Below are 14,117 nucleotides of genomic sequence, written 5' to 3'. Positions count from 1 at the left end.
TAAGCTGCTTGAAGACAGAGTCTGTACTTAAACAGCTTATCACAGGGCTACCTTAGTAACTCGTAAACATGTAGTTGTTGAGAATTGTTGAACAGAACATAACAACCTTTGCCAGTCAGATAATCACATACAAATTTCCATCATACAGAAGTCAAAGTATGGCCCAGAGACTCCTGGGAGTCCCAAAGTTGAAACTTTCACAGTGATACCAAGTTATGATCCATCTTTTTCATTCTTGTTCTTTCTTAAGTATACAGTGGAGTTTTGCGGAGGTGATCTGATGTGTGCACCATGGCTCTAACAGCTAATGAAATGTATGTTAGCATTTCCTATATTTTACAAACTACTCAGATTTATTTATTTACTCATTTTAGAGTGGGGGAGGCAGAGGGAGAGAATCTTAAGCAGACTCCACACCCAGTGCAGAGCCCGATTTGGGGCTTAGTTTCATGACCTGAGCCAAAATCAAAAGTCAGATACTTAACCATCTGAGCCACCCAGGTGCCCCAAAACTTCTCAGTTTCAATTTCCAATATGCTAAATATTGACACATAAAATTCACAGAAAAACTCTTTCGATCACTAGTAATTTTTAAGTGTAAAGGGGCCTGACACCAGAAAGTTTGAGAATGGCTGATGCAGAAAAGCTTCGAGCTATTGGCAGGATAATAAATGCTATATATTAAACTTTGCCCCGGTCTCAATTATAAATATTCTCAAGTCTCCATGAATTTTTGAAGGTTCTTTACTAGGGTAAATTCTACAAAAAATATATTGATGGGCTTAAGAAATTTCAACACTTTCATTCAACACATAATTATGAAATGCCTATTACATGCAAGGCACTGTGGAATACAAGCATCATGATTTCTACCTTCAGAAACCTTGCAGTCTAGTATGAGAAAGAAAACACTCACCAGCATAAGTGCAGAGTGAAAAAGGATATTCCCAATGGGCCTGAGCTCTGGATGTTCAACCATTTTAATTTTGTGAGTCAGAGAATGGAAGTGACATTATGTGACATTATGACTGACCTCTTTAAAGTCAGATTTTATTTATTTACTTGACAGAGAGAGAAATCATAAGTAGGCAGAGAGGAAGGCAGAGAGAGAGGGGGAAGCAGGCTCCCTGCCTAGCAGAGAGCCTGATGTGGGGCTCGATCCCAGGACCTGAGCTGAAGGCAGAGGCCTAACCCACTGAGCCACCCAGGTGCCCCAGAGCAGAATGTTTTCAAATGGCTTCGGCTATTCAAAGGGCTAGTCTATGAGTGAGAGGCATGTGAATGGATTGGGAATGGAGCAAATATTGCCAAATAGCCTATGATTTATGTACTTGGAGAAAGCAAAGATGGCCTTTTGTAATGAGGGTGGGGGTGGATGGGTCTAAGGAAGAGAATAAGGCATAGCATGGGCAGAAGCAACATAGCCGAAGATGTTAAATAGAGAGATGGTAATTCTTAGCTACTGTTCTGCATTGCTGGAGAACTCCAAGTCTAATATAGTAGAGCCAACTTTTTTTTTTTTTAAGACAAGTAATTAACATGGACTTGAGAATGGAACATTTTAATTATTTGGATATTGGCCAGGAATAAAGTTTGTGAAAAATGACAGGAAACAAACAGGAAGAATGAGCTTGACACAAACCGCCTGAAGGTATTTTGGACTTAATAATGACAAAACTCAAGCCAAAGTTCTCAAGGTACAGTAACCAAATTTGCATCCTATTCAAATGCTAAAACCAGCCATAAATATAAGCAGTGACTTGGAAGGAAATGTCAACAGAGTGGAAAAATTATGAATGTGGCAATATTTCTTAGTTGGTAAAGCTGAGTCAAGGTCTCTAGGCTGTTTTAGTGGTTCAGATGAGTTCAAGCTCTAGTGTGTAGAAAGACTTTTTAACCAAAGGACACAAGAATACTTGGTTTACCTATCTAAGTGAACAACGTAACCGAGATGATGACAGGTTTAAGTATCTTCGAGAATCCTGGCATTGTGCTGAAACATACCTGAAAGGTTGAGGTCTGCAAGGATGACATTGGTCAGGAACCCGTGCATGTCAAAATGGATCCTGCCATTCTTCACACTGTCTGTGATGATGGACTTCACTGAGCCAAGGGCAAGCATACATGCCTCGTGTATCTTCCACCTGAGAAAGCGATACCACAGTCTGGTAAAACAAACTACACTGCCAAAATGATAAACACCTGAGGGAAGGAAAAACCTGAAAGGGCATTTCAGCACAATCTGACCCCAAAAGCCCATTTTCTGTCCTTCCTACCTAAATCTAGAGCTGAAAACAGTGACATTTAGATAAACAGATTTCTCTAATTAAACACAAAGTTAAAGTCCTTCCCTCCAAGGCTTTTTAAATTAAAGGGTAAAATAAAAGCATTGTAACCAATTATTGAAGGTTGGGAAAAACTGCTTTAAAACACATGATTCAAAGCAAGGATTTGATTGTCTCAGATCTGATGCCCAGAATATGTTCCTAAGTTAAATATCTGCTGCTCACTCTTACCAGTGTTCGGTACCGCTGTTTTTGGTTTGCTCAGCTTCTTGTAAATGCCGAGTGGCTGCAGCAGCCAGGGCTGCCGCACTCTCATTCTGGAAATCAGTGGCCACAGCCTAGGGAGAGAGGGGAGGGGCTAATAAACCTGTTTGTGCAAATTAAACCCACTTTTTTTTTAAAAAAAGATTTTATTTCGTTGTCAGAGAGAGTGAGAGAGAGAGAGAGAGAGAGCGAGCCAGCAAGCATGTGTGCAAAAGCAGGGGGGAGTGGCAGGCAGAGGGAGAAGCAGGCTCCGGGTGAGCAAGGAGCGGATGTAGAACTTGATCCCAGCACCCTGGGATCATGACCTTAGCCGTAGGCAGACACTCAACCAACTGAGCCACTCAGGTGTCCTGAATTAAACGCATTTTTTTTTTTTATTAAAGATTTTTATTTATTCATTTGACAGACAGAGATCACAAGCAGGCAGAGAGGCAGGCAGAGAGAGAAAGGAGGAAGCAGGCTCCCTGCCAAGCAGAGAGCCCGATGCGGGGCTCGATCCCAGGACCCCGGGACCATGACCTGAGCCGAAGGCAGAGGCTTTAACCCACTGAGCCACCCAGGTGCCCCGAATTAAACGCATTTTAATTGCAAACTGAAAACTGCAAACTCAGTGGTTCAAACTCTTTCACGTATACATTCTAAAATCTGATGAGGTGTATTAAAAATACAACCCCTCTTAGTTCAGGATCTTTAACGGAATTAGAGTAATATTTATATTTCTGCAGTGCCTAGGCACTGGAAAACTAACAAAATGTAAAGCTCCCAATGGCTAGACTGAGTAGAGTGTAAGTGAGCTGTAATAGACTAAGTAAGCTTCGTATGACAATGGGTCAGGTTATTTATTCTCTCGGAGTGTGACTATAGAAAAAATAAGGCTAATCTACAAATGGGAACTTAATGTGATCTTTCCTAGCTGCCTTAGAAATACTGAAGGACAATAAGAAATGTTCGCTAATAATGAGAACAAACCTCTGACCCAACACAGCAAGAGGCAGCTTCTTCACAGAACTTAAGCCTAGAGAAAACTCTATGTTCCAGTCAGGGCCAAAGAAAATAGCAGATGTTTGGATGTTCTTCTCTCAGCAATCTAATTTTTTAAAAAAGTTTGCCAACATCTGGTTTGTGCTACAAATTCTGGCTTAAGAGTGGACTAAACTGAGTGTTCCTGATTCAACAACCCTTACTCATTAGAACACTTTATCCTTTGTACAATTTTTACATCTATTATTTCCTTATAAACCCAAACCAGTAGCAATGACTTTGGAATTCCTGAGTCTCAAACTTCCTTTGAGATTTTCTTTTGTTATCCTCAAAGAACTCTGAGATACAGTCACTCAGTAACACTGATCAACTTGGGTTAGATGCCTAGGAAGAAGAGGGAACACTCAAGTGACTGATTAGAGTTTTCTGGTTAAGTATCAAGGGAACCCACTTACCAGCAATAGGTCTTGAGCTGCAATCCTAACTGTATAGGAGAAAGTGTCATCATCCTCATCTTCTACAAACTGTTGGGGGTTGGCTGTCCATACTTTAATCTGAAAGGATGATGCGATTAGGTCTTTGTGAGGCTGCCAACCTAGTTTCTATGTTCTTTTTTCATCCACACACAGCGGAAGGTTTCAACCTTTTGTTTTTATCTTGAACGGAACTCTAGCCTCAAAGTCTTTTCTTTTGGATGTAGACAAGCAAATCCTTTATCAAGGTAATCCTTTATCAAGGTAAGCAGCAAAAGTTATTCCTCTTTAGTAGACACTATTTTAGAATGTGGCTGATTACTAGTTCTCTGCTACCTTTCAACAGCTGTTATTTCTGACAGATCTACTTTCTGAATATATTAGGTCTTATGGAATATTTAATGTGGAAATTATGTTGATTCTTGTACTGTTTATATAAGAGAGGAAACATTATCTTATCTTTTTTTTAATGCTCTATTCTGGTCTAATGATCCACCAACCAAGCTAATGATCTCTGTCTATGTGTCAGTATTTACAGAAAAGGACTAAGTTCTTCTAGAGACCAGACTCTTTGGTTAGTGGTACTATGGAGGTAAAAGTATTCTCAGAGTCTAACTACCTGATAGCAGAGTTAATAAAACCACAACACCCAGAAATTCTGGCAATAAAAAGATATCAAAGCTTTCCCAGAACTTCAGATGAAATCACTCTTCTAGGGTCTATTTTTAGAAATAAAAATTGTTCCCTTGACCTAGATTTCACATTCAAGTTGCACTTTCCCAAAACAAGCTGGTAACTGTCCCCCAAATATCATTTACCTGCTCCTCAGTGATCTGCATATACAGGATTATATAGTAAATCAACTCAGGCAAGGCTTTCTTAACAGTGCTTTTGAATTTGCTATTTTCTAGGAGAGCATGGACAAACTCAAAAATGCTAAAGACGAGATTTTCAAAGCCCAGGACTTCACCTACAGGAAATACACAAGAGAAGATTTTAATGACAAGAAGGCAAAAGGAAAGCACATCTGCTAGAAATGAACTACATTATCTTTGTAAATTAATGAATATTTCAAGTACTTGCTGATTATTATTCCCAAGGGAACAGAAGAGGGGGAGCTAAGGAGTCAAAGAAACGAACTTTGAGAATATTAAATATTCTTTGATTTTTCAAGTAAAGAATCAGAAACACTGAATATATTTTCCAGCAAGTCTATTTTTTATTTGAAAAACTAAAAATATTAAAACAGAAATGAAAGTATCATCATCTGCCAGAAAGAAGTAGGCTGGATGAGATGGCCTTTGAGGTGGGTCTTCCAACTCAGAAATTCTATTTTATGAGATTTATGCAAATGCCTCTGAGGAACAGATTAAAGATTTTCAGTGTCCCATTTTCCCACATCTAATACACTAAAAGGAAACTCAATTAGAAAACTCACTTAAGAGAGCGAAGCCTCTACGTTACTGTTTTTCTTTGTCTTTTTCGTTTCCTATGTGGCATATCTGTCAAGATCAGATAAACTACATACCATCAGAATCCACAGGATCTTCAACTTCCTCTGTGTAATTTACTTCTGTCCTCACATAAGTATGATGAAGAGTAAAGAAACAGAATTTGGAGTCTGCTTTACATGTATTCTACAAGGGAATGCATAACATTCCAACCCTAAGAGTAGATACTTTAAAAAACTCATTTAAAAAAAATGGAACCACATGAATGCAAGACCTAATGCTAGATTCCCGATTACGGGTGGTAGCAGGTCCCTGAAGCTTTCTGAAAAGGATATAAAGCTGCACTCTCAGTTAGGGTGTTCCAAACAATAGGCAGAATCTGCTGCATGGAGGACACCATGTGCTTTGGGAAGTTTTTCACCAGGGCTGTCACTGCCTGAGAAATTACAAAGAAAAAGATCTAAGAGTTACAGGTGATATAGGAGGAAAAACCAAGGATTTCAGACCACCTTCTGAAATTCCAACTATCTCAATGGTAGTAAATGTTTACCTTTAGGACTTCCATCTTAAACCCACTGTCGGATGTGGGGCCATCTGGTATCTGGAGGGCCTGAACAAAGGCCTCTGTGAACTGCTGCACCACAGGAAAGATCAGAACTTTGGCTGCACCCTGACAACAGAAACCAAAGTCAGTACTGGACATACCATTAATCAATGGTTTCAATACACATATCAAACTCCGAAACACAGATCTGAGGCATCTAAACATTTCTTCCAGCTCGGATTCCAATCAGAAGAGTGCAGCCATTAAGTCACTGGAGGTGTTACCCAAGATTTCAGGTTTCCATCTCCAACACCTGCAGTTCCTCACCATGGCCTCCTTAAAAGCCATTATATGTAAGACTAACTTTTTTTTTTAAGATTTTATTTATTTATTTGACAGAGACATAGTGAGAGAGGGAACACAAGCAGGGGGAGTGGGTGAGGGAGAAGCAGGCTTCCCACTGAGCAGGGAGCCTGATGCGGAGCTTGATCCCAGGACCTTGAGATCATGATCTGAGCCAAAGGCAGGTGCTTAACGAGTGAGCCACCCAGGCACCCCAAGACTAACTTTTCAAAACTGCTTCTGAATGACAGGGTTGGCGTTTTTCAGCTAGCTCTGCCTCATGTGAGAGGGCCGTAAGGGAGTGGTGAAGTTCTGAGAGATGGCTCATATGAAAAGATGCAGGATGTGGTTAAAATATAAGGCTCACACAAAAGGAAACTAAACTCTATACAAATGAAAAATGTAATCAAAATGCTAAATGCATCTATAACTCATTAAATCAGGGTGCACTGTGGTTCTACTGAAATGAAGTTAGTCACTGCTATGCCTCTGATGGAAGGCATAGAGATTTTTAAGCATGAAGTCTGTTACTGACCCAAAAGCCTCCTTACCTTTTCCAGTTCCTCCATGTTACAGATCATGTGGGCACAAGTGGTAAAAATCTCCACAGCTCGGGAACGGGTTCGAATACCATACACCTGTGAAAAGTTACAGTGTAGCCATGAGATAGATGTGTCTGTGTCTGCATATCTGTGAAAGACTATGACTTCTCAGTGCTGACATGGGACTGGATTCCCTAGAGAAGGGTAACATCATCTACTCATATCCAGGACAAACTTCTCTAATTCAGAGAATAAAAGCCAGCAGAATGTTAGAACTCAGTGGGATTAGCCTTATATGTAGGCTTCTGTGGGCTATTTGATTAAAAATATTAGAATGGGTGCTACTTGAAATCTCAACACAGTCAATGTATTTCTTTCAAAAGACAGACTCTTGGCTACTGGCAGAGAGAGTAGGGAGGTTAAAACATTACCCATTAGATACTCAGAGTTTACTTATACTGCATATGGGGCAGGAAATATGTGAGGAAACAACGCAGATGCTATTTCATTCTCTCATCAAAGGCTGGCCCTCACAATTTAAGTGAAAGATCTAAGGTTAATCCAGATTCAGACCTCTGTCAGTTCTGGTCTTCAGGTTCGGGGAGAGGCAGCAAACACAACAGTTTCCCACATGTGATGTGGAGGCTGACCAGAACCTGAGCAGCTCTTATTCGCTGTGATCTTGGAGCTGAGATTTCATACCTCGGCCATCGTGAAGATCTTATACATCTCTGGAAGAATGACTGGAGCAACAAGTGGCATCTGTGTGTCTGTTACTTCTCGAGTGAATTCTACAAAGGAAAAAAAAGTACTGTAAAAAAACAAACAAACAGTGCTTTATGAAGATATAAGTGGGAAAATTTTTGAACTGCTTCTAAGTGGCAGTTCCTAAGCAGAGAGCATACAGGTAAAGACATTGGCCTGGTGGTCTTATCCTGGAGAAGGAAAAGGTGCAAATAACTATTATTTGTTAGAAGGGGGAAGAGAAGAGCCCAAAGATAAAGAAAAATACATAAGAGTGAGGAAAAAAACTTTACATAAATATTGGAAGAAAGAAACAAACACACTGCAAGAAAATCTGTAAGAGCTGTGTCAAAGTCCTTGCAAGGTCACCTTAGGAAAATCCTGTATTAATCCAATTCATGCCAGATCGTCAACATCCAGCTGCACCTTGAGGTGTGTTACCTTTGGTTCCATTTGCAATACTCTCCTTGGTGAGTTGTTCTGATACACATAATGAAATATATGCAGGCTTACTAGGCTCTTAGTCCACTCTGTTTATGTTACTCTTCTTAGCGTGAATGACATTTATTGACCTAGAAATCAGAGGCTACTGCTCACTGGAGCAGAAGGGATTACCATAGGAATGTGGCAAAAAGGAACCTATTCATGAAAGAGACTTGAAGAAGGTGAAGGAAACAGGGGTCGAGTCTTTCTTTTCACTTTCCACACAAGCACTAAGACAGCATGAAGGACCCTGGGGTTCATGTTACTAATCTGTTGAATACAAGCCCTTGAGTTCGTGTCTGTTCACTTTATCTACTGCTTTTCCTGGCAATTCCACATGATCACTACAGAAATGGAGCTCATCGCCTGGGACATTTTTCAGGAGGATCTACAAGAAATCCATGTCAGCACTTTCAAGATTAATATACCCCCAAAATTTTGGGCAGCATCAATCACCAGAAGTCAAAGGAAGATCATATATTTAAGACTGAGTCTTCTTTACTAGACTGGGTTCCTCCTGAAGAATAAATTCTGAACTCTGAATAAAATGAGTGTTTAATATTTCATTCAGAAAGCCAAAGAAATTAGTCCAAACAAATGTGATGAAGAGCATATTAATGAAAATAAGTTTTATAAAAAATAGTTTAGCTTAATTCTACTAATGAAGAATTCTACTAATGAAGTGCTTAACTACATTTTTTTGCTCTCCTATATTCATTCCTAGTAGTCCCGATTTATTAACACTTTATAAGCTCAAGTCCAAAGAAGTTTTCTGAGGTCACTCAGCATGTCAGAAAAGGCGTGGGGCACTGGAAATATCTCAATCTCCAAACTTCTTGAAACTAAAAAAAGCTATACCTGTGGTCAAATATTTCAGTCCTCAGCTGCTATGTTTGCATCTCCTTCACACCATTGGTGTTAGTTAGTTCTCACTTACAAACAGATAAGCTTAACGGAAGGCTTACTAAAGGTTTAAAAAAGGATATAGTATCTTAAAAAAACCCCAAAGACAATCAGTCCCATTCTCCTTCTGGGCTCCCATCCATACACCATGTCCTGCCATCTTCAAGCACGCCTGAGTTGCTGTTGTGAGAGCACCGTCTATCCTCATCTGAAAGCATGGGAAGCAGCTATCTGGGAATGGAGGCTGGCAGCTATCCACCCTGTGTCTGCTGACTCTAATATAAAACAGTACCCACTTCCCCCAGAGTTCTCTCCCTGTGGCTGACAGAAAAGTGATCTCACTTAACAGTGATTTCCTTAGTCAAGCACAATGATGGTTCTACAGTGTTCCAAGTATGATGAATGTAAACTGCCTTTCTCCTTCAGGTTTTTAAAAAAGCCAAACTTTGTGCTGGAAGACTTGTGGGGAACATGCTTCTTTTCCTTGGTAGAAAACGTATCTGTTAACTGATCTTCTGGTACCATCAAGTCGTAAATAAAGAATCTTGGATGGTTGATTCCACAGAGAGGGGTATATGAAATTACCTGAATAATGAGTCATGCAAGGGATGTAATAAGCAGGAAAGTGAAAATCTGAACAAGGAACATTTGCTCTTTTGTAAGTCTGCTCTATATTCCAAGCACCCATCAAAGATAATAGGAATAAAGCAGGCAGTTCAAAAAGGCAGCCAGGACAAGGGAAGAGGAGGTTGAAAACAAAAGGAGATGGGGAATTTGCTTTTGGACAGAGAACTGATGTTATCTACCATCAATAGAACATAGATAAGTAAAACTGGGACCAGATGCCAAGTTCAATAAACAGGGTTAAAAAAAAAAAAAAAAAGAAAAGAAAGAAATGGCATTCGTAACTAGGTAAGAATACATTTCAGGTAAGCTAGCAGGGCACAGAGAAAGAGATAAGACATAGGCAGACATTTCACAAATCTGCATGAACTGAGGGGAAATACAATTTCTAAAAGATTAACAGAAGGTGGCTAATATCCAGGTAAAGATTCCTTGAAGGCAAAACAGTAATGACTTCACCTAGAGGACTGGGAAATTCAGATTCTGGGTTCTCTGTTCTGTGAGGGATTAATAGATTAATCAAGCTTAGACGAGACATCCACCAAATCTCCTTAGACTAAAAGTATTTTTCTGTAAATATTTTTGCCACCTTCTTAGAAGAGAAAGAACAGATACCAAATGCTATGTTCTCTAAGCTGACCAAATTAAGGTAAGAAGTACATAGCTACATTGTTTTTATCTTCTTTATTCCTATAAAAATTTTATTTCACTGTTCTGAAATTTGCCTTGGTTGAACTAAGAAGAAAATTAATATAATAATGATAATTATCATAACGGCTAAAATTTAAAGAGTGTTTACCTCATGTTAGTTATTATGCTAAACAATTTATATAGATTTAGCTTATTTAAACCTACCAATAGACCCCTTCAGGTAAACACTATCATTATCTTCATTTTATATACAAGGAAACTCAAGCTCAAAAGATTAAGTAACTTGGCTTAATGTAAAATCTGAATATGAACTGAAATCTGAGTCCTTAACTACTACGCAATTACTCTATCCTTAAGTGGCTGAGGTTTCATAGTAGTAGAAATACTATACCAACTTAATTCCCTGGAAAGAGTCAATGGAGCGAGTCAATGGAGAGGATAGATGTGGAGATAAAAACTAGGGAGGAGGAGCCACTCCATCACATAGCCTCTCGTAAGTGTTCTTGGGATTCAAGTACTAACGCCAGGGAAAAACTTCTGATACCTGTCAGCACTCGCATGGCTCCATGGACTGCATTTAAATCTCCGCTCACCAACATCTCCATGAGCAGGTTGAAGAGCTGGGGCCAGGCTTCAGGCCAGTCCCAGTGGGCAATGGCAGACACTGCATAGGCCACACTGGAGCGCACCTTACTTATTGATTCTCTCAACCCGTTGGGCAACAGCTCCCGGATAACAATTTTTGCCTGCAGAGGAGAAACGCCACCGGCCATTAGACCAGGTTGTAAATGACTGGAAGAGTCCTATCCAAATTATGTGCTGGAAAAGCAATGCGTGTTAAGATACTGTGTAACTCAAAAAAACAAAAAACAAAAAACAAAAAACCTCAAAAAAAACTCCAATACACAAACTTGACAAATCATTCATTCAGAGAGTTCATCTGTGATCTCTAAACTTATCTGTCCATCACAGCAGCCACCTGTGGTCCTTTAAATTTAAATTATTAGAACGAGATAGAATAAAAAATTCAGTTTTCAGTTTCATCAGCCATATTTTAAGTGCTTAACATCCATATGTAGCCTGTAGCCACTACACCAGAAAGCACAGATAGGGAGTATTTCCACAGCTGCAGAAAGTTCCAATGGACAGTGCTGCCCTATATAAACCTTCTATTTCAAAATTTCTCAGGGGCCCAGAATGGTTGCATGGTGTTGTACTAAGTAGAAACATTATTTCACTTAATCCTCAAACAACTCTTTGGAGTTGAAATTTTAATTCTAATTTTAGATATTTAGGGAATTGAAGCTTAGAAGTTAAAATACTTTTCTAATATTTTCATAGCTAGTAAAAGGCAGTAAAAGGAATCTGATCACAGGTCAGCCTGACCCTGGAGCTCTCTTACTTCCAGCATGTTACCCATGATGTCAGCTATCAATCGATCTTTCACGCCTCGTGTTTTGATTGCCCCATGCCCTCTAACAATGGTGACAGCTCAATCTCTTAAGATGGCCCCTCAAATCTCTGTAAGAAGACTAATCAAATAATTCTCCTTACCCTTTCTGTAGTTTCAGGAGGCCTAAATTTCTCTGACTGGGCACACCAGTGAGTCTCCACATATTGTTTCAAAATGACTGATGCCAGCTGCGAAGAGAATAAGCCAAGCAGTACAAGCAAGGAAAAGACTGTTTTCATATATAACAATCATATACATACACATGGCCTAATGTGTGAATGTATTAGTACTAAATGTATTTGTACTAAATCGGGTACAAAATCCTAGGTTTTTGTAAACTGGTGTTCTTTCTTTTTCCAATAAGAAAGTTTCATTGCCACGTAAAAAGAGAAATTACTTATAAATTGGGCCAATCAGTCTGGACTTACCTGACGGATTGCCAGTGCTCCTTGGGGATCTACAGTCAGCTCTGCCAGGTGAACACCAAATTCTGAAAGAGAAAATTTTATTGTGAGTAAAAGCACCCAGGAAAGCCACAGGAATATATTGAGCTTTAACCCTGATGCCAACAAGAAAAATTTCAGAAAGGAGATTGATTTATTGCTTTTAAAAGTGCTGAAAACTGCTATGATTGGTTGTTTTAAGAGAAACAGGTTGGCCCGCAGGACATGGCTGCTCACAGCGAATAGTTCAGCGCTCTCATCTTCTCCCGTCCCTGCACAGCATCTTCCAGGCATCTTCTCTTCCAAGATGGCAACACCTTTCTCTTAGACCAATGACTGAACTAGCTAACTGAAAACCACTACTATCTAACCCCAAAGAAATTAAAAGGTGAGATTTCAGGAGTTTCTCTGATATTCACTACCAGATAAGAGATGATTAAGTCTAAGAAAATCTGGCTTTAACAGGTTTAGTCCTAAAAATAAAACTGTTAGAAGCAAACAGCTTCCAATAAGCAATGTGAACAGTAAACTTGAAATGCCTATTGAGAGACTTACAAACAACTCTTACTCCCACATTAAAATTTAGATCCTTCGGAGCAATCCATGTAAAAATCTCAATGATGTTAATTTGCAGCAGCAGAAACTTCTCCCAAAATTCATATGGAATCTCAAGGAACTGCAAATAGCCAAGATAATCTCTTTTTTCTTTTTAAGATTTTATTTACGTATTTGACAGGGAGAGCGAGCAAGCACAAGCACAATTCACAACAGCCAAAAGATGGAAGCAACCCAAGTGTCCACCCACAGATAAGCATATAAATTGTGGTATTACACGTACAACTGAGTATCATTCAGCCTTCAGAAGGAAGGACATTTTGCAACATGCTCCAACTGCTAAAACAGGTGAACCTTGAGGACATAAAGCTAAACAAAATATATTAGTCACAAAAGGACAAATACTGTATGGTTCTATTGATAGGAGGTACTTAGAACAGTCCAAGTCATAAATACAGAAAGTGTAACAGAGGTTAAAAGGGGTGGGGGAGGGGAAAACCGGAGTTATTATTTAATGGGTTTAGAGTTTCATTTTTACAAGATGAACAGAATTATGGGAATGGATGGTGGTGACAGCTGTACAACAATGTGAATGTATTAAATGTCACTGAACTGTGTGCACTTAAAGATGATTAAAATGGTAAATTTTATGTTAAGTGTATTTTACTACAAAATTAAAAAAAAATTAGATCTAATTTACACTTGCAAAGGCATCTATTGTCAAATGAGGAAGAAGAATGTAAGACCAGAAGTGCATCATAATTGTCACACTTCACATTCTAGGGCTGTGCTATCCAACACAGTAGCTATCATCTCCAAGTGGCTACATGCTACCTGAAATGTGGCTAAAGAGGGCTGACATGTGCTATAAACATAAAATACACACCAACCTGCAAACTTAGTATGAAAACAAAATAATGCAACACTGATTACATATTGAAATACTTTACACACATTAGGTTAAATGAATACAGTTTTTAAAATTATTTTAACCTATTTTTTACCTTTTCAATACAGCTCTTAGAAAATTTAAAATCTCACATGTGACTCACATTATATTTCTATTGGATAGCACTGTCCGAGAGAACGAATGGTAGGTTTTCAGATTGTTTGGGAGTGGTAGGTGAACAGGTTACAACAGGTGCATCGTTCCCTTTTGGAAGGAGCTATAGATCAGTGAGGTTAAGGGCATGGGTTCTGGAATTAGGCAACTTTAGACTCAAATCCTGAAATGATCATGTCCGAATTTAGGCAAGTTATATTTTCTAAGCCCCCATTTCCTCATCTACAAGATAAGGACAACAGTATCAAGTTACCAAGCAATCCTGTGAGAACAATACATGCCACACAGTAAAAACTTTAAAAATCAGTTATTGTGG

General features: G+C 39.1%; 1 protein-coding gene and 1 long non-coding RNA gene across 4 annotated transcripts in view; both read right to left on the bottom strand.

Moving 5' to 3' along the window:
• The window catches only part of IPO9 (importin 9), a 55,418-nt gene that overhangs the window by 22,281 nt on the left and 19,020 nt on the right, over window positions 1–14,117 (bottom strand). For 2 of the 3 annotated variants that reach the window (XM_032317506.1, XM_032317508.1), the window contains exons 2-13: window positions 12,169–12,230; window positions 11,842–11,928; window positions 10,832–11,033; window positions 7,585–7,673; window positions 6,892–6,978; window positions 6,005–6,124; window positions 5,790–5,890; window positions 5,532–5,590; window positions 4,822–4,973; window positions 3,986–4,084; window positions 2,517–2,623; window positions 2,005–2,144 (exon numbers count right to left, since the gene is read on the bottom strand). In XM_032317506.1, the coding sequence (XP_032173397.1) occupies window positions 2,005–2,144; window positions 2,517–2,623; window positions 3,986–4,084; window positions 4,822–4,973; window positions 5,532–5,590; window positions 5,790–5,890; window positions 6,005–6,124; window positions 6,892–6,978; window positions 7,585–7,673; window positions 10,832–11,033; window positions 11,842–11,928; window positions 12,169–12,230 (1,305 nt within the window). The other variant, XM_032317507.1, reaches the window with a different exon arrangement.
• LOC116575888 lies at window positions 5,201–5,531 on the bottom strand. Its single transcript, XR_004279992.1, has 2 exons — window positions 5,442–5,531; window positions 5,201–5,358 (listed from the first exon to the last, which is right to left on the bottom strand). It is a non-coding gene; the product is annotated as an uncharacterized LOC116575888 (long non-coding RNA).

Source organism: Mustela erminea, chromosome 17, assembly GCF_009829155.1.
Source record: "Mustela erminea isolate mMusErm1 chromosome 17, mMusErm1.Pri, whole genome shotgun sequence".
Taxonomy (NCBI): Eukaryota; Metazoa; Chordata; class Mammalia; order Carnivora; family Mustelidae; genus Mustela; species Mustela erminea.
This window is presented reverse-complemented; position numbering and strand designations above follow the sequence as displayed.